The sequence below is a fragment of the Podarcis gaigeae genome (assembly GCF_964106915.1).
Source record: "Podarcis gaigeae genome assembly, chromosome: 7".
NCBI classification, from domain to species: Eukaryota; Metazoa; Chordata; class Lepidosauria; order Squamata; family Lacertidae; genus Podarcis; species Podarcis gaigeae.
This window is the reverse complement of record NC_139683.1, coordinates 36,700,056-36,724,835: the sequence shown is the minus strand read 5'-3', so window position 1 is coordinate 36,724,835 and position 24,780 is coordinate 36,700,056. Positions and strand designations below refer to the sequence as shown.

Sequence of the window (24,780 nt, the reverse complement as noted above, 5' to 3'; positions counted from 1 at the left end):
CCAGTAACAAGAAGCCGAAAGCACCAGCCTGAAGATGACGAGTGAGACCTCGTCGAAACGTCGCCTAGACACCCCAACTTTTACACGGGAAGACACCCGAGGACACCAAAACCTGCATATATATATATATATATATATATATATATATATATATATCCCAGTCAATATATTTAGCCTTCCCAAACAAGGCAGGTTTTTTATTATTGCAATACGGTGATTTCTTCAACTTTATAATTCTATTCTTTGATACAAATCCACTAATTGCTCTCATTTGTTGTAGTGGTATTTGAGTCTGGCTTTGATCTTCATTCTTATCATCTACTCCAGATTTTCAAAGATGCCTTCCATATTAGATTTCAGAATAAGTCTGTATTACGTGGTCTTAGCAGTTTACATGTATAAGTATAATTAATATTAGAAGTACTACTAGGCTCCTTGTGCTAGAGGAAGTTTGTTTCCTGGCTTTTAAAATACGAGGTCCCAGTTGAAGCAGTTGAAAGCCATTAGGAATCTTTTTGGGTGTTTAAAATGCTGTTGCTTTAAAACTGTTCTCTAATAATAATCCTAGGGCTCATCTATAGAACTAGTTTATTTAGAATCTCTCAAGTTGCCTTGAAACCATACCTATATAGTGTAATAAAAAGCAGAAATATGGACTTGAGAGAGCAAGCAGTTTTTGCTAAAATTCCATATCCTATTATGAATTTTTAATCTATTAAATAATGTATTGCTTTATGATAAATTGACTAAAATATTTTCAAGATGTTATAATTATTAATTAGATTTCTTACCCTGCACCATGAGGTTCCAGGGCGGGTTACAACAATTTAGAAATGCTGTGTTAAAATCAGTCAAAACAAATTAGTAAAGAGAAGAGGGCAGGTGCAGGTCCTATAAAAGCCTCTCATGTGCCAAAGGCCATGATAGAGAAGTGTGTCTTCAGCATACCATGAAAACGATAGTCCAAAAGTGTCAGAGGGAGGGAATTCCATGTCTTAGGGGTTGCTGCACAGAATGCCACCTCCAGGACCACCTTTCTTTGAATTGAGAGCACTGAAACTACCTCAGACCCCTTTGCCCAATCTTAACACTCAAGAGGGTCTGTAGCAGTGTTAGAAACTGGGATAGAAAAGCTAGGAGCCAAATGGCTCCTGGGACGTACCGTATTTTTCGCTCCATAGGGCGCACCGGACCATAGGGCGCACCTAGTTTTTAGGGGGGGATCAAGAAAAAAAATATTTCCCCCCCCCCAGCCCCAAAAAGCAATGTACAGTCTGCACAACCTCTCCCTTCCGGAGGGGTTCCACAGGGCTATGGCACAAGCCAAGGCAGTGAGCGGGATGGATCCCGCTCGCTGTTTTGGCTTCCTTTTTAGCCCCACGCAACCTCTCCCTACCAGGAGAGGCTGCGCAGGGCTAAGGAAGCCATAGCCACATGCAGCCTCTCCCTGCCAGAGGGGCTGTGCGCGTCTATCCCTGAAGCCTGGAGAGCAAGAGGGGTCGGTGCGCACCAACGCCTCTCGCTCTCCAGGCTTCAGCGAAAGCAACACGAAGCCTCCAGAGCGCGGAGGGAGCGCTCCCTCTGCGCTTCGGAGGCTTAGCGTTGCTTTCGCTGAAGCCAAGGAGCCTGCATTCGCTCCATAGGACGCACACACAGTTCCCCTCAATTTTTGGAGGGGAAAAGGTGCGTCCTATAGAGCGAAAAATACGGTAGGTTGTGGGCACCAAAACAAAAACAGAATGATAAGCATGAACACAATTCACATAAGTGACACATTGTTAACAATATTTTTTAGCAGAAATTAGTAATACATATTTAATTTGGTGTTTACAATAAAAATCGGTATTATACTTCAGTTTTCAAAACACTTTTAGATTGGTACCTTGGGTTAAAAACTTAATTCGTTCTGGAGGTCCGTTCTTAACCTGAAACTGTTCTTAACCTGAGCTACCACTTTAGCTAATGGGGCCTCCCGTTGCCGCCGCGTTGCTGCCACATGATTTCTGTTCTCATCCTGAAGCAAAGTTCTTAACCTGAGGTACTATTTCTGGGTTAGTGGAAGCGTCTGTAACCCGAGGTATCACTGTACTCTTTATTTTTAAACTTCTTAAAATATTGTCTATCCTTAGCATATACTTCGAGGCTTCAAAGCCCATACATTTCAACAATCCACGAGTGTCCGCCAACCAAAAAAATGGCACCCAGATTTTTTGAGGTGCTCGCAAATGGAAAATCTTCAGGCGCAAAATTTGCCTGGCGCCTTGCTAATTTTGAACCTCTCACATCTTTTTTGAGCCTCTCACATCTTTGAAACTACTTTAAAGCAGGGATATTTCTAGTAGTTGAACAAATAAACTGGGCAAATAAATAAAGCATTTAAAATCACTAAAATTAACAGTAATAGAGATTAAAACATGCCAACACCTGTGTCTTGATATATAGATTACACTGGGCAACATTTTTTTACTTTTTGAATGTTGTCTAAATTTCTACAATTGATTTAGGGTATTTTTGCACTGCTGAATCAGGAAATGGCATCCGTTTCTCTCCATCAGGTCAGGTTTTTGTGCTATGTTGATTTGGAAAAAATCAGATCTTGTGACAAAATTGATTACATTTTTGTGGCATTATCAGCTGATTTTTGTCAATACATATCATTCTAAATATGTTTTTAAGAGAAAAAAATGTTTTTCCAACAACATATATTGATTACCTGATAGAAACATCGATTACTGTAAACTGAATGGTGGGCATTGATAAATGTAAGTACACATAAATTGCATGTTGCTTCACCATTTTTCAAACTTCAGGGCTTGAACTTCCGTTTCTTGGAACTCCTGGAATGCTCAGCGGCAGGGAGGTCTCTCTTCAGAGTTCAACAGTAGTCAGCCATCATGACTGTGTCGCAGCGACCCTGTTACCTGGTCTCCATCTCTTTCATGTCCTGATGGAATCTCTCCCCCTGCTCGTCACTCATTGAACCCAGGTTCTCAGGAAACCGTTCCATATGTGAAAATAGGTAGTGCATCTTGACACTCATCTTGCAGCCCAGGTTTCTGAAAGCAGTCAGCATGTTGTTGACAAGTTCTGCGTAGTTTCTGGCCTTATTGTTGCCAAGAAAGTTCTTCACTACCAGAACAAATGCCTTCCACGCTTCCAGTTCCACTTCGTTCACTGACTTTCCGAACTCTGGATCTCTGATGAGCTGACGGATCTGAGGACCGTCAAAGATGCCAGCTTTCAACTTCTCCATGGTCAATCCTGGAAAAGCCTGGCACAAGTAAGTGAAGCAGTCACCATCTTTGTCCAGAGCCTTGGTGAACTGCTTGATTGAGCCGAGCTTGATGTGCAGCGGTGGGAAGAGTATTCTGTCTCTGTCCACCAGAGGGTCGTTGATGACGTTCCTTTTTCTGCAAGGTACCAATTCCTCCCGCACAGGCCAGTCCTTCGTGTAATGCTGAGCACGGTCCCTACCATCCCACATGCACAGAAAACATGGGTACTTGGTGAAGCCAGGCTGTTGTCCCAACAAAAAGTTCACCATCTTCAGGTCAACACAAATAAACCACTTATGCTGATCATAACCAATTTTCTCCAGCACATACTTCACTGCTTCATAGTTCTCCTTCAGTGTACTCGAGTGAGCCAGGGGTATAGAGGCAAACTGGTTGCCATTGTGTAGCAGAACACATTTCAGTGATCGCTTGCTGCTGTCAATGAACAGTCTCCAATCTTTGGGTTTGTACTGTGGCACTCCAAGCTTGAGCAGAAGCTGCGCAATATCTGCACAGTACACCAAGTCCTTCTCTTCCGAGAAAAAACGGAGGTACTCTTGATGCCTGTTGTGGAAGAAGCTGGTGCGAGCACTGTCAGAGAGGAGGTTTTTTCCCTTCAATCTGGATGCCAAGAGTTTGGCAGAGTCCTTTGATAAGCTGAGGTTGTGAACTAGATCATTCAACTCCTTTTGGGAAAATGGATGTGGAGCATCATCTTCAAGAACCACTTCTTCTTCATGTCCTTCAACACTGGAGGCATCTTCGTCACTAATGTCAGGAAGATCTCCGAAGATAGGCACTGGAATTTCTTCACAGTGAGCTATAGGACGACGTGCTGATTGAAGATCACGATACTTGAGGCTGCTCCGGTTCTTTCTGTTGATCCCAGTCACATCAGCAGCGCAGAAGTAGCAGTCAGTGACATGATTTGTCGGCTCCCTCCAAACTATGGGAATTCCAAAGTTCAGACTCCTCTTGCCATTGGTCCACCCACGTAGAATCTCGGTGCATGCCTTGCACACCATGTGTGGTGCCCAAGCTTTATCCGGGTCACCAAGTTTAATACCAAAATAACTATGCTTTGCCACACCAATTTATGGAAGATTTTGAGGTTTTATGACTTCAAACTGATCCCTTTTCGACATAATCACCCAGATCTATCGGACCTGAATACTTCTTGTCATTAAAATAATCATTTCCAATCAAAACAATTATTCGACATGGCATTTTACCCCCACCAACTTCTTCTAAAATGCTCCACACAAGCGTACATGTGAACAAGAACGTAAAAAAACGACATGTGGCCATAGCTCAAAAACTTGACCTGATTGAGCAAAACCAATGTGATTTTTGGATTCAGCGCATCAGATTCGTCCTAAATCAACTGAAAAAACGCAGACAACAAATTTGTCGTTGCCCAGTGTTATAGTAATGATTTAGCCTCAAACTTCTTTGCATGCATCTTAAAAACAAAAACTTATCTAGAGGTTGTTTCCAGTTTTTACTGTGTTCTAAATAGATAAACCTTGCCTTTCAAGTAAAGTGTTTGGGCTGCAGTCTTGCTTGTAATTACATATGCAACTGATTTAAGCCGAGGTAACAGGGAATGCTGTGAAAGTACACAATGCAGTTCTAATGCTGAAGGTAAGCAAGTATGGTTCTGAAGCTGCCCAGACTAGCAACTACAGTGTGATTTCAGCTTTACATGGTTGAAGGCCAGCCAGTTGAAATCGAACAAATTAAATGCACAGAAGGTGGAGAAGTAAAATGCTCTTATTGTGCAGGGTTTCCCCAGCGCAGAATATGCTCTTAAGCTCTCCATCTTGTTTACCGGGCTCTCAGAGACTCTTGCACGGACCCTTGGAGGTTCTTGCAGGAACTTGGATGTGGCCTCATGATATCGCGCAAGAGCCTCCCAGGGCTTTGTAAGCAAGACAGAGAGCTTAAACCACTCTGCCTAGCGGGGAGGAAGGGAGAGAGCAAGACCTGTTTGGTGTGCTAGCTATGGAAGGTAATATTGCTCGCCCAGGGGTGGTTCAAGGAAATGGTTGGACTATACGTGTTCCTGCATATACACATAGTCCCCAGAAAATAACCCCCACTCAAGATGCCGCTGAGCAGCAAGGTATAAGCGTTAAGAATACACGTGTGACTTAGCACAGGACTTCAGCTTATATTAGTCCGGGTGAACACTCAAATTTGAGCATGGTGATATCGGTTATATATGAACAATGCTTAACCTAAGAAGTACCTAAGCTTTATCAAAATGTTCAATCAATTTATGCTTATTTGCCTTACTCCTTCCTTTGAAAATAATGGTTCCACTTGCAAAGCGTCCTTTAAAAAATAAATATAAAATAGCACCCATCTTTTAATAAGCTTCAGAATAGATACTTTAGTTGCACTTGTTACGTCACTTAATGACATTACCTTGGTCATATAAAGAGAGAGACTATTTTCCAGCCGTGTTTGAAATACTACTAATTCCCCCCCCCCTCCCCGTCTACCTTAACCTCCATTTGAGTTTAGGGCTATAATGGAACCCATTATAGGTAAAAGGTCTATGACTTAGTCATTGAGCCTCTCAAATCTTGCTGCTTTAAAAATTGCTGCTATTAAAACTTTACTAGTATTGATGTTAAATTCATTCATGTTAACATACTGTACTACCTTTGCTATCACCCATTCAATTTCTGTGTTTTTCTTCTGGAAATTGGTATCCTTGATTCAATATCAAATCTACTTATACGCAACAAAATCTTAACACTGAAACCGCTTCTTGAATTAGATTTTCATTCTTAACCTGGTGGAAGAATTATATTGAACATAGTATTTGGCCACACTCTTAAGAGATCTTACTTGGATTTCAGAGTCTGACCATCTCAATATATAACTATCAATGTTATTGAAGTGCTAGGAACCTCAGCTTATTTCTCCTATTGTAATACTCACCTTTTAAAAACCCCCACTAATCTTATTCTGTATTTATTGTTGAGATACCAGAAATGGACATTGCAAGCATAGCTTGAAGCGGAAAAAATGGAAGTGAGGAAATTCAAAGTGAAGGTTAAATTTCAAATGTTGAAATCTGCTTTGTACTTCTGCCTCTTTCCAGTAGACTACAGCTTCACATTAATTAATCATGTTGCAGTGAATAAACAAGGTATAGTGTCTGCAGAATAGTCGTGGAATTGAGAACATCTAAAGAACTCCTAGCTGCCCTTCACATATGTTGTGCATTTTATTTCTAAAGAATAGAACTATAATCCTATTTGCACTTACCTGGGAGTAGGGCAAAATTAATACTTCTTACGCCAATGCCTAAACACAGCAAGACTTACTTCTAAGTAAATATGCAAAGACCTCACCTTTCAAAATTAAGGATTTACAATTTTAGAATTCTGTTGCAACTTATATCATTTTCTTAATAGATAAAACAGCTGTTCTTTACATGCTTTCAGTTATTTAACAATTTCTCCCTCCTCTTCCTCCCTCCTACTTAATGATACACATAGCCAGTATCTTCAGTCTTCCCTCCATTGACTTATATTTAGCAAGGACATTATTGCTAGCCCAACAGTGTACAGCATAAATGTGGCAAGATACCAGCCTACTATTTCCCACTGACTGTAGAGTAAGCTTTTGGTAGTAAAAGTGACCCTTAGGAATTTTTTAAGTTGTAAATTCCTCCATATGAGTAGCATGGATTTAATATCATCCAACTTTCTGCAGGTAAAAATATGGACATTCATCACCCCCCAAAAAAACTGACCCTCCTCAACCACCCATTTTTTTTGGGGGGGGGGGAGCAGAACATTCCTATCAGATGAAGGGCAAGAGCCACCCCCACCACACCAGTGGGACACAGTGTACACCCTCTCTGCTACCTGGAGAAAACTCCTTAATCCCCATTTTTCTTTTCTTCTTTCGTAGATTTACAGAAAGAAATAAACACATCGATAAATAAATTTTAGAAAGGAGCAAGATTAGACGAGGATGCACAAAGCTGCATAATAATAATAAATAATAATAATTAATAATAATAAGACTTACTGTTCACTGCTCCACTCCCTCTTTCTTCCCACGCAGGGCGATCCTGTACCTGCCCCTAGAGGCAGCCTCTCTTCCTCCTCGCCCACTCTGAGTATGCAGGATTACAACTTCAACTGAAGTTCCTCATACTTTTATTATTGGAACTCTGTCCATATATTACACTGGAAGTCTTCCTTATTCCTGTAATTCCACATCAATTTCCCTTCCACAAGCTTCTTTCCTGAATGTTTTTAGTGAATGATACTGTTTTCCCAAAGATTCTCAACTCCTTTAGCCTAAGATTCAGTTTTATAGGCCAATCATAATCCTATGTCAAAGAAAGAATAGATTATTTTTTTCTTGATGCTTATCTTTTAAAACCAGGGCTCCACAACTCAAATCACTAGGGTCATATTACAGTTTTTATGGTGAAAAGGCATTTTTGTTGCTATTTAATTGGTTTTTAATCCATTCTCTTAACCCCCATTTTCCCTTTCTGAACTCCATAGGATGTGAACCTCCTTTTCCTTGTACCATAATGGTTCTCCTTTCTGATGCATTTGTTGCCTGAATTTTTTGTTTCCCTGTCCCAAACATTTCTACAACACCATCTCTGTCTCCACTTTTTCTTGTTCTCTTTGCAGCCTATAACTCATGATTTAAAAAGCAAGAAAAGGGGTGATTTACATGGTAGTTTTAAATCAAGTTTCCCATTAACGCTACTTATATGTTTCCTAACTAATGGTGCAAACCGGACTACTAAACAGTGTTAACAACTAAATACAATATTATTTTCACTGTTGTTTCATTCTTGCAGTTAAAGCTTGTGTTTCTTTGTTGCATTTGAATCCTGTATACATTTTGGATCATTTCCGCCTATAGAGCAAGGGTCGGGAACCTCCAGCCTGTGGGCCAGATGTGGTCCACCGAGGGTCTCAGTTTGGTCTCTGAGGCTGCTTTGACCACCCACTCCAAACCTGACAACATATGTATTGTCAGGTCTGTAGGATAGGTATTGAGAGGACTTCAGAGGAACAATCGGAAGTGAAAAATGAGCTCTTGATTGTTCCTTTGCTGCTGGAGCAAGGTGAACTGCCAGTGCCCATCAATTTGATGGGCTGCGAGGGTGCATCTGGGTTCACAAAGCGATTTCCATTAAAATCACTGTTGGAGGTTTCAAGAGTAGCATGGGCTGTTTGCAAAACTGGGATATCTTTGAAATATTGCCATATTGAGGCTTCCATAAAATTTTCTGAGGTTAGCAATACAATCTTAAATGGCAACTTAGAAGAAAGTCAGTTGAGCTCATTGGGTTTTATTCCTAGACAAGTGGGTATAGGATTGCAGCTATGGGAATATAGGAACTCACACAATGAATTTTTTTTGCCTTTTCTTTCACTTTCTGGTATTGTTCCTTTTCAGCCTCATTCTGCATTGACCTAGTGTAATCTTCTCAAGCCAGTAGCAAATGAAAACAAACTGCCCATGACTAATAAGTTGAAGCAAGATTTGATAGTTAATGAGTAGACTAGAGCAGTTTATTTTTTCCAGGTGAAGATGAAATGCGTATGTTTGGTAAGATCCATGGTAAATATCCATGTTTGAAAAATGATTGGATTTGTACTTAAATTGAGTTAAAGACATCATTTCTATGTATCTGGTAGAGATGTTGATTTTGTTTAGAGCTGAACTCCGAAATAAAGCTCCAAAAGTAACCAACCTTCCCCCACAAAGAAAGAAGTCTGCAGAGGCGGTGCAGAGGCGGTACAAAACCATCCAGCCTCTTCCACTAGCCCATTCACTTTCAATGAGTTGGCCAATATGCTGTATCCTCATTATGAAACTTAAGAAAATATCAGTTTGTTTGTGAATGCCCTTCCCCTGGAAGCATACTTAGTACTGACACTTACTTTCATTCTGGGGCCAAGCAGAAGTGCTGCAGTTTCCCCATGCAAGCCAGGAAGACAGGCATAGCTTTGTAGTCTCAATGAGTGGATAAGATAATGGTTTCAGGATGAGGGGTTGTATTTGTTAGGCACTGGGGAACTGAGGGGGTAAAGCTGAGAGGAGCGCAGGAGGCAAATCTCCCCCTTGGTGTGCTGAACCCCTGGTCTACCTGGTGGCAAGTCAGTATGTCAGCTCCAAAGTTTAAAGTTGAGGTCAATCCAAGCAATCAGAGTCCAAAGGTCAGGAGACACAGTCCAGAGTCAAACCTAAAGCACAGCCCCATAGAGGTCTAGGTGCACCCAAGCCAAGGTCCATCAACATGGGCAGCACCTTGGTTCCGCTTCCCTTTTGTCCTTTGCATGCTGATTGGAGCACCTGGGCTTGATGAGGCATGTGACCCTCACCTGCTCCAAGCTGAGGAATCACACACCTCCCAGAGCTAGCAAGCCACAGACAGACAGCTAGGAAGCTGTCTTGCCTGACTCAGCCTCCTAGAGTGCCACTCCTGCTGCTATCTATGCCTCAGAGCCCACTGTGTTCATGGGGACAGGGGCGCCTCTGTCTCTGGTGATGGGTCCTGCTGCTCTGGTTTGTGCACACTGAGCCCCATCCCCTCACCATCCTCCTGTGACAATTTCCTTCCTCACCCCTGCTTGCCCCTGTGTGTCCTCACCAGGATCCTTTTCCTCCTCCCTGTTGTCCTGCCAGTTCATGACACTTGGGATGAAGACTATAAAACTAATGAAAATTTAAATGGAGGTGGTGAAGAACTAGGCATTGTATGTTTCTGGCTACTTTGGGGGATTTTCCAGTGGTTAGAGCAGGTGACCCTGCTGAGGATCTGACTTTACTATGGAGTGGTGAGACTCATACGGCTCATGTAATCTCTCCTTGGTGCATGTTCTAGTGCTGTGGCATCTGTTTTGCTCCTTGGTATACTGAGGAGCTGCAGTTGATGAATTGAAGGGTTGGAGTGTCAGTGGCATAAATCTCACTCAGAAGCCAACCAAATCTGTGTTCTGGTTCATAATCAGGCCTGCCACTTTGCAGTGAGGGCAGCAAAGAGATCCTACTTGACTGCCTCCATTGCATTCACAGGGAACCTTCTGATGTAGTTCTTCTATGTGGTCCGATGGCTGGTTACTCCTATCATAGAGGCAGACCGCTGCGGTTTGTTGTTAACATCTATCTGTCTTGAGAGACAGTAGAGTGCGCCTCAGGGGGTGAAGGCAAACTGCTGGAGAATCACAGTGTCTGTTGTGGATGCAGAGACTAGTAACTGCTGCCTCCTATGTTTTTGTGGCCTCTCTGGGACTCAAGGATGTGTGTGTGAGAAGGTCTTGGGCTGCCTCGCTGGTGTGGTCCAAAGGAAAGCAGAGCAAGATATTTGGCACCTGCTTGGCTGCAGGAGTTGCAGGAAGGAGGCAAGCAAGATGCCATTCAGCCATCTTAGGACCTCCTCTCTGGATTTGTGTAGGGTTTACTCCTTATTTAGCCTTTTCTTCTCCGCAAGGCAGTGAGTACTGATTTTTTCTTGGGGTTTACTCCCAAAGCCTTTCTCATGAATGAGGATAGTCGCAAGGCAGCAGAGGTTTAGACCAGAGTTTTCATCCTCTGAGATGGGCTACCTTCCCACATTGATGAGGCCCATTTGCCCTTCATTTCCAGTAACACCTCTCAATAACTTCTGAAACAGGAGATGCTATAAAAGCCTCTGGATTAGTGTCTGAATGCAGTGATGGACTGGAAAAGGATCAATAACTGTGCTTGTGTGCTGGACCCAGTGCTAACCTGAGTAACGCAGTCCAGGTCCGGTCCTGAATCCCAGGGTTCCACAATGAGTCAGTCCAACAGGGCCGAGGCAGGAAACCAGGCAAGGTCAGGCACAGGATCACAGGCAGGTTCTGACAAACAGCAATGTTGCTCCCGCAACCTGGGGCGGGGTCCAGTAGCCTTTTATCTCTGTCGGGGTAACGGCTGGTCCTGATCCCCCGGTGACTCACGTCCTTGTCTCGCCCGAAGGCGAGCACTCCTCCTGCGAGTACTTAGGTCTCTCCTTCTCTCAGTCCTCAGTCTCTGCAGCTCGGGATATGTCGGTGGGTTACTAGACCCAGAGGCCGCCTCAGCCTCTCCTGACCCAACTGTTAGTAGAGCAGCTGTAAGTGATTACACAGCTGAAGGCAACGACGTAATCCCCACATCTGGAGCCAGGGCAGGCTCAGGCCCCTGACTCGGCCCAGCTGGTGCTAATTGCAGGGGAACCTGTGCAGACTGGGGCTCTTCAGAATCAGGCCCCAGACTAGGTTCAGCTGCCGCCTGAGGCAAAGGATCTGGTGCGGACTGAGACTCCTCTGGCTCCGAGTCTGACCCAGAGTCCCAGGCCATCACACCTTGAATCTTAGGAAGACAGAGGTTCTTTGGGTGGCTGGTTCCCATGTTCGGGAAGTTGGCTATCTACCTATTCTGGATGGAGTTGCACTCTCTCTGAAGGAACAACTCCCTAGCTTTGGGGCTACTCCTGGATGCATCTTTGTCACTATAGGCCCAAGGGTGCTGTGTGGGTAGGAGTGTCTTTTATCAGCTTTGTCTCGTTCGCCAGGAATAGCCATTTGTGGACAGGAATAACCTGACCACGGTACTTGGTACCCTTGAGACAGGACTACTGTGATGTGCTCTATGTGGGACTGCTCTTGGGTCTGGTGAGAAACTCCAGCTGTACAGAATGCAGTAGCCAGATGCTGAAGTGGGCATCTGACTGAAAATGTGGGATGCTTCACTGGCTGCCCATCTAGTCCTGGGCCAGGTCAAGGTTCTTGTATTTTCTCTGGATCCTTACACCTAGAGCAGGTATCTTCAATCTTTCCAGACTCAGACCCCCTTTTAACCCAAACATGTATTGGGGACCCATTTCTTAATATTTTACCATATATTTTCATGGTGGTAATGTTCCTGCTCAAAATCAGCTTGGATCGGGCTGTGACTAACTAGTGAAGACCAGTGACCTAGAACAAATGATATATTGTTTTGAAGTAGCTTAGAATACGTTGACTAAGGAGAGAAGGAAGAACACTCGCACACTCATGTGAAAATGACCTTTGCAACCTGACTTGGAACATGATTTCAGTGGGACCTGTATTTTAGATTGTCCCACAGTAAGGTGTAAGCAAACAACCATTGAATGGATGGAAGCTTAGTTTGTTTGCCTTGCTTGAAATACCATGTGGTCCTTCTGCAAGAGACAAATAAAATGCTGCTTTTGCTCCCCTTACCCAGTGTGTCTTGAGATAGAGTTGGCTCCCTACCTAAATTTATTTCCTTCTGCTGCTTTGCTATTGGAATCCTAAGGTAGGGAAGGTGTTCATTCACTTTGTCAATAGATGCAAATTCCATCAGAGGAAGTGCTTCATGCCTGGGGAACAACCCCTGACCAATCAGAGTCAATGGGCTGGGGCTTGAGCTGTAGACAAGGAGCAGGTAGTGGTTGGAGGGAGTTAGGAGCTGCTGTTGGCTGGCTGCTCTGGAGCATCCCTTGGAGACGCTAGGCACAGTAATACCACAGATCCTCTCAAGTTGAGCCAAGTTTCAATTTGCATTGCCCTTCCTCTTCTGTTTATTTTTCCTATTGACCAACACCACCTCCTCTAGCTGAGCTCAAGAGTTGGCTTTAAAAGAAAATTATACAAATTCATGACGGAGAGGGCTATCAATGGCTACTAGGCATGATGGCTATGATCTGTTGGAGGTAGCGATGCTTCTGAATACCAGTTGCTGAAAACCATTAGATGGGAGAGGACTCTTGTGTTCAAAATCTGCTTATGGCTTCCCCACCGGCATCTGGACTAAATGGGCTATTGGCCTGATCCAGTAGGCTCTTATGGTTTTCTTACTTTCCAGTTTTGGCTGGGGACCAAAGGACATTGCGATCTGGACACTGATAACTTGACCTCAGTAGTTTGTGTTCTGGTAACTTCACAGTTAGATTACGTCAGTGCCTTATGCAACAAAAGATAGGAAAATTATAAGCATGTTTGTGAGAAGAATATTATGGAAGATTTTGCATCATAACCCAAGGATCATAAAATGAGAATTAAGCAAGGTCATGTTCTGCTCAAAATTCTAACCTGATGGCAAAGAAAATACATTTTGTATACATTTTTAATGTTTTCTACCAATTTTGCAAGTAATGCTGAAACTTGATAGTTTTTCCTAACCTTTCAGTATCAGTTAACCATTGTTTCCTTCTGAGCCATGTTGCTGGGATGGCACTTGGAGGCATGGTGTTAGCGGAAGTTCCTGTCCATTCGGGAGGGAGTGACCTAGAAGGTGGTGCTGGGGAATTTCTGTTCCACCACGTGGTGGGTTTCCTCGGGGTTCTGTCCTGTCAACATCTACATGAAACAGCTTGGAGAAGTCATCCAAAGGTTTTGACTGATATGTTTTTTTCAGTATGCGAATAATTCACAACTCTATCTCCTCTTTTGCATCTAAAAGTCCCAGGGAGGTTGTGATAAGGCTAAACAATTGCTTGGTTGTTTTGAGGTGGATAAAGGCAAACAATATGATGCTTAATCCAGGTATGACAGAGGTACTGGAATTAGGAAGTCTACTGACCTGTTTTATATTGGTTTGTACTTCTCCAAAGACCCAGTTTGCAGCTTTGGGGGTTCTTCTGGACTTGACAGTAAAGTTGTGCCTTGGATCCCGAATATCTTGCAAGTCGAATGTTTTGAGTCCCAAATGCTGCAAACCCGGAAGTGAGTGTTCCAGTTTGCAAACGTTTTTTGGAACCCGAACATCCAATGGGGATTACACGGCTTCCAATTGGCTGCAGGAGGTTCCTGCAGCCAATCAGAAGCTGCGCTTTGGTTTCCAAACATTTTGGAAGTCAAACGGACTTCCACAATGGATTCCATGCGACTCTCAAGGTACAACTGTATTTGTGAATACATTATGTAGCACTGTTGGCTTGGAGTGCCTTTTACCAACTTAGGCTGGATCACTAGATAGAAACTTTTTCCAGAGAAAGTGGACCTTGCCTCAATCACACACTTCCTCGGTTACACATTCAGATTGCATTGTAATTTATGAAACTTAAATTAGCACAAAATGTAGCTGCTTGGATGCTTATTGGGCCAATTGTTCAGAGCATATATCACATATACCATGCCATTTGCATTGATTGCTTATGGGTTTCTAGACCTTATTTAAATAGTCAATGTTGACCTTTAAAAGCCAAGATATTTTGGTACCACATTATTTCAAACCCTGCTGCCCCCATATGAGGCTGTTTGGCCTTGTACAATATAGAAAGTTGTTCTAACTTAACACACACAACCTACATTCTGGGATTTCTTACACTATGCAAATAAATCAGGAAATTACCATACATTTGAAAAATAACTTTACAGTCATACCTCGTGTTTTGTTAGGTTCATGTTGTGTCTTTTTGGCTTGTGAATGCGGCAAACCTTTAACTGTATACTTCCTGGTTTTGCCGTGTGTGCATACGCAGAAGTGTTCTGCTTGCTTTGCATATGCGCAGAAGCGGCGCTCTTGTTATGGACTTTTTGGGATGCGGAAGGCCCCACCCCCCCCGGAACGGATCAAGTCTGTAACTAGAGGAACTGCTGTATTTCACTACCTGCATTGCATTGCAACCTTACTTCAAATGGGTGGAGAATTACGAGGCAGCATTAATATGATTATAAAATAAAAATAAACAAAAGTTTTATAATAAGCTTCATTTGACAGAATAAAACTTGTAAGGAGTTACAAGTTAATACCGGAAGTAGATATTTGTGTGCTAAAATGGCCTTCATGATATGGGAATTTCCACCCTTCTTTTAAATGAGATTTTGGGAGAGCCCTTAATTGTATTGAATAAGTGTCATCCTGGAAATGGATGACAAAACAACAACTGTAAAATTAATAGCATTACTGAGGAAGGTATCATGCGGCTGGTTAGGGAGGTGATGCAGTCCAGTAGTCTGTTATATGAGTATTAATGTGAGCCCCAGGTTTTTTTCACATGATTAAAAGAGGCCATCTGTTCTTTGTTAAATGTTTACAAAAACAGCTTTTCTCTAAAAGACTTAGGGTTATGGAAGTCTAATAAATACTGAAATATTTTTGAACACCTTTCCCATTTCAAGTAGTACAAAAAAATTTTTTTACTGCTAATCAGACAGGATTATTGACTACTTGTGTTTAATCTTTACTGATTTCTTTCCATAAAAGATTAAATTTTGAGCCAAGGTGTTGAACTGATTGCTTAGAGTACAAATCGCAAAGTGAGTTGAAATAAGAAGATACCATGATAATTTGTAGAATATCGCTACGGTAAAGTGGCTTTAAGAGTTTTTAAAAAATAAGTAGGAAAGGTAGGTGAAGTGGCTGGTTGCTCACAAGTTACTGGAAAGATAATATACAGAAAAATCTGTGTCCCCTCCCTTTAACCACCACCACCACCTGCCTGGAAAAATGACAGATGTGGAGAGCAGCACATGGTACAGGTATGTGCCCTCCATTATCTGGGAAGAGAAATTGGGATGAAGCAGTCCTTTAAGCTGTCTCACAGAGGAGACTTCCAACACCCTCAAACTATATACAGTGGTACCTCGGGTTACATACACTTCAGGTTACAGACTCCGCTAACCCAGAAATATTACCTTGGGTTAAGAACTTTGCTTCAGGATGAGAACAGAAATTGTGGTCCAGCGGCGCGGTGGCAGCGGGAGGCCCCATTAGCTAAAGTGGTGCTTCAGGTTAAGAACAGTTTCAGGTTAAGAACGGACCTCCGGAACGAATTAAGTACTTAACCCGAGGTACCACTGTATCTGTTTTACCTTTTGCAACTTTTTGGGGGGGAGCGGGGTTATTATTATTTTAAATTATAAGGTGCCCTGAATGCCTTTGCAGAAAGTTGGTGCATGAGTGCAGTCAATAAACGATCTACACATTTGTCCAAACTGGGCGGTTGGAGTTCACCAACAGTTCTAACATATTTTCAAGAACAAGAAAATACCTCATGAATAATTTCTGATTTATTAGCCCTGGTGTAAGTCTTAACAAAAACCAAACCTAGATATGAGAATCAGACAAAAAAATTAGAAGAAGAAATTGAAATGAGATTGGAATTAGACAGCGGTGACTAGGAATAAGAGGAGTGTTGTATGATAACAACAAACAAATGAGAAAATGGCTGTCTAATCCTAGTACAAGTAGAGGAAGCAGAAAATGATAGCGGTTGCTTCATTAATTGTATTTATAAGGATGGATGGGACCCAGAAAGCTGCTGAATGCTTTTGATACTCCTGTGAGCAGTCACTTTCAGAAGCACCTTATTTGGAGAACTTTAGTGAACTTTACAGCTATACATGTATTTTTATTTAGAATCACATACATTTTAAAAATAAATGTACTTTTTGGTGGATGAAATACTTTTTCACAGCTTAATTTTTTTTAATCATTTCTGCCCATGCCTTAGTTCATAGCATCTTGTCTGTGTATTGTTCCATCAGTCACTAAATATAATTGGAACAAATGGGTCAAGGCAATTCTTATCAGTTATTCATTTACTTTGAATAAAGCAGTAAATAGGTCATTTTACACCAATGTTGGCAGAAAAGTACATGTATCCTCTTGCTATCATACAGATCACCTATCATCTCTGATCACTTTCTGTTTTCTTCCAATCATACCAGGGCATTAGTGGCCCCATGTGCTCTGCTGTACTCTGTTGTAATAGAAGTAAAGCTGTTTCTAATGTGACTTTTATCATTAAGTAATTATGATATAATAATTCTCTTTATATAGGTGTAGACCTTACATATTAATAATTTAACATGACTGTTCTAAATGTTGGATTAATTTTGTTTTCCGAATGACTGCCTGGTCTCCTGGAAAAAAAAATGCAACATTTTCTTTAATCAGTAAGATTTCCAAGGCTGAATTTTAAAGTTGTATTAATTTAATGCCTCATTTGTTTCTCCTAGCATTCTCCGTCAGAACCCTTCCTTGAGAAACCAGTGCCAGACATGACTCAGGTTAGTGGACCGAATGCCCAGCTACTGAAAAGTGATGATTACCTTCCATCAATTGAGCAGCAACCACAGCAGAAGAAAAAGAAAAAGAAAAACAATCATATTGTTGCAGAAGGTCCCAGCAAAGGATTTGGCAAGGATGGCTTTCCTAGTGGGCTTGATAGCCAGGATCCTACCAGGAAATCTCTAGACTGTTCCCAGGAAGAGAAAAAGAAAAAGAAAAAACCCAAGGTGAAAAAAGAGCCGAAGGATCCGAAAGAACCTAAGGAGAAGAAGGAGCCTAAGGAACCCAAGACTCCCAAAACCCCTAAGATCCCTAAAGAGCCAAAGGAGAAAAAAGCAAAAAACACCACACCAAAACCCAAGGCCAACAAAAAGGCAAGGTATGTACTAGTATTCCAATTTATTTTTTAAAAAATCTTTTATATGTTCTATTTTTAAAATAGATTTATGTGCTTTGAAAACATATAGTACGTATAACAAATGGAAGATCTTTTTTTTCTTTTTAGATTTCCAGAATACTTATTAGGATTAACTGACATGAACTAAAGTGACATTTACCCTTTGTTGTTAGTAGTGGCACTCATTTTTGGTTTCCTTGTTTTATGTATGAAATGGCGGATACTTTAGGGATATGTATTAGAGGCACAGTTCTAGGCAAAGAATCATAGGCTTTGATTTTAATCAATAATGCAAATTTTTGAATGAATTAAAAAGGAGGAATGCTGTTGTCACAAAGCCCCTCCCCATCCCTAATTAGAAAAAGAATTGCTTGTCACACATAGCACTATTAACACTTTAAAGGACGGTTTCAGATTCTGCTCAGTTATGTGAACAAAGATGTACTTCCTCTATTCTGTGGTGTGCATAGTTAATACAAAAGACAACTAAAGAAACTAGCATAATCTACCCAACTCCTTACCTTAGAAACATAATTATAAGTCTTAGGTGATGTCAACTCTTGGAGAATTGGAATGCAGTAGATGAAATTGTATCTTCCATGTCACAAAACATTAATATCAATCATTTTTTATTGTATATAGCCAAAGGCCTTTACAATGGACGACAGAGAATAAAATGAAATTTTCATCTAAAATATTACACGTAATCACAGTTTACACTATAAAAATAAATATACAACATTAAGACTTAAGATTGGAGTGCATTCACATAGCTGGAATGGAGCTTCTTGACTGCCACTGCAAATTTGGCTATCTGGTGTGTAATATATAGATGTTTATCTGCTAGGAGTTCAACTGTCACTTCCTTTGCAGATTGACCTGGAAGCCGATTAAGAATTGGCAATATAAATGGCCATTGTATACAAGGGGCAAGTCAGCAGGTGTTGTGTGATGTCCTTTGCCTGATTACATCCATTAATACATTTGTGATCCCCTCTAAATATGCCAAGGGCATCTGTTGAAATCTTCATTTTACTAAGGCTCTGTGTGATTGTGGGAAAGTCAGAGTCTCAAGGTAACAGGGCCTTGAATGATTGGTCTTGAATGTGGGGGTACCAAGTAGAGTAGTGGGCAGCAATGATGAATGCTCTGTCTTGGTTGGTATCCTGATCAAAAATCCAATTTCTAAGGTCACGTGGGCTAAGGGTTAAGTAGTTCTCTATTTGGAGATTATAAGCCCTAATCTTATCTTGGAACTTTTGTGCCCAGCCCCCTGTCCTTAGTTGCTCTAACCAACAGAGCTTAGTACGAGTATGATCCTCGAAGGCATTTAGCCTGTGCCAGTATCTCAGATGGGCTAGATCAATTCTGGCTGCTAGCGAGGGAAGGCCTAAGTCGGCTCTGAGGTGGGCTTCCGGTGTACTGCAGGGAAACCCCCAAATCTAAAGTTATTTTGCAGAACCTCTATTTCAGATTTGACAGCAATTCCCCATATCTCAGCTGGGCAATGATTTTAGAGACAAAGATCTTAATAGCTGGGTTGATTAACTGTCCGCCTTTTGAATGGAAGAACCTATATAGCTGCCCAGTAGAACGGGAAAACATCAATAAGACTTTATAGTTGCCTTGGAAAAGAAACAAGTTTAATGAAAATTAAGTGGATTACAGTTTTCTCATATATGTAATACACTTGGAGGAAGTAATTTGGGCTTTGAAAACATGACTGACTTTGCATGAGCACAAATTGAAGAGAGCCTACATTATTTGGGGACAAGAACTATTACAGGTTTTGTTCTACGGAAATGTTAGTTCTTTTGTACCTTCATTGACACCATGAGAAAAACTGTCAGTGTAGGGGCCTAATCTTCTATTGTGGGGAAGGGATATGATATTTCATCCCAATGAATGATGCCCTTGAATTTATTTATTTATTTATTCATTCCTTTATTTAAAATATTTATATACTTTATATTTTAAAAATACAAACAGAAATAATAACATGCAAACTTGACTGTTTATTTGTCTTTATGAATACAAAAGATATCCTAAAATGAGGTTGATTTGTGTCACCCTGTCAAAGTTTGTGTGGAATTTCAGAACTTTCTATTGGCTGCATCTATGGAAGAAGCTTTATATCTGTTACTTCCAGGGCCTACCTCTTGGCTGCATGAGTGTGTTGCTGTACTTACTCTGTAATTAAGTGTTCTATTGTTAACACTGTGTATTGTCTGATAGAGAAGGGAAATGGCTAATGAAAGCTTAGGCCTATTGGAAAACACCCTGAACCATTATACAGGTAGCATGAACAAATTAAAAGTGTAGTGTTAATCATGGGTTTTAAACCTATTTATAAGTGCACATTTTAAAGCCTGTACTAATGCTAGCTTACTGAATTAATGGAAACTGTGTTGAAAGCGGTGCAACATCTGTGAGGAAAACTTGTTTTTATATGCCAGGTAGTGCCAAAGGCTAAGAAACTCATAATTGAATCAAGGTTTTAGGTTAATCAATAGGCTAAATCATTAATCTGCCAAGAACCAGTTACGTACTGAACTGATCAGACCAATCATTTATTTTCTTGATAAGCTGCAATGCTACAGAGAAAGAAAATAATAAGAATACTAAATTCTACTGAACTAAGGATAAATTCTGAGCACCATAGCATAGCTAAGGGTGTGAGGCAGTTCTTTGCATGGGTAGCGAAGTGCAGGTGTACAGCTGTATCTGAAGCCTGTCACCAGCTTGTAAGGATGTGTCCTTGAAGGTGGCAGTTGACTTACTTTGCTTCTGCTCAGCCCCTAGGACACATCCTGTTGAATTATTGATCCTCCCACCCAAGTAAGGGTTGTATCGTACACCTTGACAGTGACTACCCGGAATTGAAAATGGCCCTTCTCCCCCTATGGGAGCAACCTGTATGTAAGGGTTGGTCAGGGGGTCTGCCTAGCATGGCTGTGGAAGGGGGCAGGAAGAAGTTTGATATATATGGCAGCAGGATCTTTTGGACAGTTCTGAATGCTACTTTGTGCATATGAAGCCACCTCATTGTGTCTTCTGTATGACAGGAGGGAATCGTTTATAATATATTGATATTTGAATGAGAAATACTTTGGTTATAATTATTATTGGTATATAAAAACATGTAAGCCCTGCTTTATGCTTATTATCTTATTCCAATATTCTGTGGAAGAGTTAAGTGAGCATACATGCTATTAATGTCCATTCGTAATGAATTACAGCAGTTTCCAACCAAAAGAGGCTTTAGGGGAAAATAACATAACTCAGTGGTAGAGCATATCTTCTAGATTCAGGCTCTGGCATCTCCAAGGTGGTCTGGAAAAGACCAGTGCATGGAGAGTATGCACTGAAAGTCCATGCAGACTAGGGGCAGGGAACATAACCGTCCTGAACACAGAGAGGCACACTTTGCCATTTTGACAGGTGGGTGAGGTCCCCATCTGTTAGTCACAATGTCATCAGATGACTTAAAAGTGAAAAGTTACTTTGTGGCTGCAGCTTGAGCTCCTCCTACAGAGGAAGAGCCTTTGCATCATCATCTGCAATTTAAGCCAGCAATGCAAAAGGATACTTGTGCTTACAGCAAGCCCCAGTAAGTGCAAATCTGTCTATGGTACTCAATCCCATGGGAAGAAATAATGCCCACCAACTTGGGTGGCTTTAAATGAGGATTAGACAAATACATGGAGGTTATGACTGTATGTGACTACTAGACATGGTGATTATACTCTACCTCCACAGTTCAGGGCAATATCATTCTAAATACCAGTGCTTGAAACCACAGGAGGGGAGAATGCTCTTTGGCTCGGGTCCTGATTGCACCTGTTTGGCCATTGTGAGAACAGGATGTTGGACTAGATGTGCCGTTGGTCTGATCCAGCAGTCTTTTCTTAATGTTCTTGCTGCAAGTGCCAATCAGCTGCTCATGGCTCCCAAGAAGCCTACTGGAATCACCCTTGCTATGGAGTTCCCAATGATATTACAGTTGATCAATGCTAGTTTTCTTTCACTGCCGACCAGTACTTTAAGGCTTCTGATCATTCCTTGGCAACCCTATTTCACATATGAGGTCAGTTGGACATGGTTTGAGGAAAACAGCCACACAGACCAAATTGGGACCCATGCTGGAACCGAACAAAAAATCATGTTAAGAACAAATTTCTGTTTTCTAAAGTCTACGGGCTAAAGAACTACTTCTAAGAAGGATGGGTCAACACTGCTGGAACAGTTTCTTCTTCTTCTTCTTCTTCTTCTTCTTCTTCTTCTTCTTCTTCTTCTTCTTCTGAAAACTAGTATAGATTTTTCAGTATTTTCCAGTGTTTCGACAATCTTATTTGGCTGTTTTTAAAATGTTTTCTGCATTTAAATTTGTAAGCTATGAAAACCTGCAGTGTTCTGAGAGAGTACAGATGACTATGAATTGACTCTTGTTGATAGCACTGAATTTGAATAGACTTAACCTTGAGAAATTGTGATGAAACCTATCAAGTAAAGGCAGAGCATGCTGGGAAAGTAAACTCTTGTGGTTTTCCTTGGTGTTTGTCACACCACATTTTTCTTATAGTATTTAATTGCAGAGGTAATATAGGAAATAATTACTGTGAAACTCAAAACTAAGAGAAAATTTGTTCACAATTTTAGGACAATTCGTGATCAGACTGAAGCATCCTTTCTCAATGGTGTTTTGCAACTCAATGAGACATGTGAAACTAAATATCCAACATTTATTTATGTAAACAGGGATTGCAAATTGTATAATTCTGCTGCCTGTTGTGTATCCCAAATGTTCAGTTCAGTAAGTCTTCCAACTGTGTATTCCATTGCAGCCAAGAACTGAGTTGGTTGAGTGGTCTTCTGGGTTGAAAAGTGTGTGGTTTTGTATGTGCCAATAAGTTTATAGTTACTGCCCCAGAAGGGCTGCAGAAGTTTCAATAGAAAGCTTATATAGCTGGTCCAGTGGTCCATGAAGGTTAAGGACATACAACCCTAGGCAACTTTAGAGGAAGTGAGAAAGAAGAGCATTTTCCTTTTTGCTTGGGGATAGCTAGTAGGCTTGCTTCTGTTTTTGCACTTGAAGGGTCTCTTTCCCTTCTGACCTGTAGGATGGAAGGATGGAAAGTGAAGTAATGTGTATCTATAGATTTGTGTAGTGAAAGGTGGACCAGATAATTTTGTTGAATTCATTTTCTGGGATAACTCAGTGTGGGAGAGCTCAGTTGGTAGAGCATGAGACTCTTAATGCCAGGGTCATGGGTTCAAGCTCCACATTGGGTGAAAGAGTCCTGCACTGCAGGGGGTTGGACTAGATCATCCTCAGGGTCCCTTCCAACTCTACAATTCTATGATTCTGTTCCAGTGTCTCCTTTTCTTCTATCTTTCTCCCTAGATTATTCATGGGAAAGAATGCATCTGAACAGCATAGTGATCTAGCCTCTGAATAGTCTGAGATTTGCACACCCAAGCTCTGTAGCCTTTTACCTGTGGAAAGTTGGGGAGTATAAGAGACCTAGGATAGATTTTGCAAGATGAGAGATGCACCCTTATAGGTAGAAATATAATTTAATGTATGCATGTGACTGTGAATATAAAACTGCTGTGAAAATTAAGTTAACTTACATAATTCTGAGCTCTGAATGGGTGCTATAAAACTTTTTAAAACACAGAATTCTCTTTGCATTGGTGCAAACAGGGCCCTTCACACATTCATGGAAGATGCTTGGTCAGTAGTGACCCCTTAAAATGGGATTTGACAAATTCATTGAAAATGAGGCTGCCAAGGGTCACTAATCACAGTAGCTGTCTTCGCATGCTAGGGAAGTCCCTAACTCATCAAGGGTTTGAAACTCATTGGCTACCCTCACCTGGTTTAGCCAGCCAGTCAAAGCCATTTCCTGAGGTGTGGCCACAGTCACATGCCAACAGCTTCTAGGAGTCACAGGTGAGGCCTGAGTGCAGGGTGGAGACCTAAGACCAACAAACTACCCCACAAGGAGCACAACATGTTCCCCCAACAGATATTCTACCCCTCCTCTAACACCCCACGGTAGGTTATACATACTAAAAAAAGTCCTCCTTGTGGTCTTCTCATAGGTATCTAATTAAACACTCTGAGTAACAGGACACTGGAAAAGATAGGCCTTTGGTCCAATCCAGCAGGATCCTGCTTACAGTCTTATGCTTCTCTACAAGTTTAACATAGCTGGGGTGTGGGTGTGAATAAGTGAGTGTGTGAAAATATCTCAAGTACATCTCTCTACCTGCTATGCAATCTACTGAAAAGATGTCTGAAAGATCTAAGCACTTAGTATACCTATATCATTGCAGTGTCCTTTAATATATGTTATTCTATGGGATAGAATACATCTTGGTGAAGTGCGAAGGGAACCAAAGAGTGCCAGGACTCTGGTTGTTGTCTTTTGTAAAATCTATCCTGCATATAAAATCCTTATTTTTAGTATCATCATGTTTAAGTGTGAAATGATGCTTAAGAGACATGAAGTTCAGTACCATCATAGTGTTCGAAATTCCTGTTGTTCTAGGCACATTTTGCGACAGGGAATTTCATTAGTGTGAGCTATTTCTGAGCTCTGAGTATTAGTGGGGGTGGGCTGGGGAAGGACTAGACCATGTGAAAAATCAACATAATATTTTAGCTGCTGTTCATTCATTTTCTGTTTTGTATTCCTATTATTCAAAAAACGCCTAGACATTCCGTTGTGCTCATAACCTAAGTTTAAGGGGCCATTTAGCTCCTAGCTTTCATATCTCAGTTTCTAAGACTGGTTGTTAGAAGCCATAGTTCCATTTTTCATTTGATCCAGCTTCTGATTCATCGGTGCTTATTCAGTGTATCTGACTGGGGTCTGGATGCAAATAAACTGATTTCTAATTCTAGATAATCTCATTCCAAAGTAATCATAGTTGTCAGGCTTTTTAATATGTTGGGAAGGGGAAATTGGGAATACCTGACACTGATGAAATTTATTTTCTCTGTAACTTGACCTTATATCTTGTGGGTTCGTTCTGGATCCGCTTTTGACATTGCCACTTTGTGAATAGGAAAAC

The 24,780-nt window shown here is 41.3% G+C and overlaps 1 protein-coding gene and 1 long non-coding RNA gene across 9 annotated transcripts in view; one reads left to right on the top strand and one right to left on the bottom strand.

Annotated features, from left to right (window-relative positions):
- The window catches only part of LOC310848764, a 202,969-nt gene that overhangs the window by 55,048 nt on the left and 123,141 nt on the right, over positions 1-24,780 (bottom strand). The gene's annotated exons all lie outside the window — the stretch shown is intronic.
- Positions 1-24,780, top strand: part of CHD7 (chromodomain helicase DNA binding protein 7) — a 142,131-nt gene that overhangs the window by 51,843 nt on the left and 65,508 nt on the right. For all 8 annotated transcript variants that reach the window (XM_083747506.1, XM_083747499.1, XM_083747505.1 and 5 more), the window contains one exon: positions 17,249-17,679. In XM_083747506.1, the coding sequence (XP_083603632.1) occupies positions 17,249-17,679 (431 nt within the window). The remainder of the gene's footprint in view (positions 1-17,248; positions 17,680-24,780) is intronic.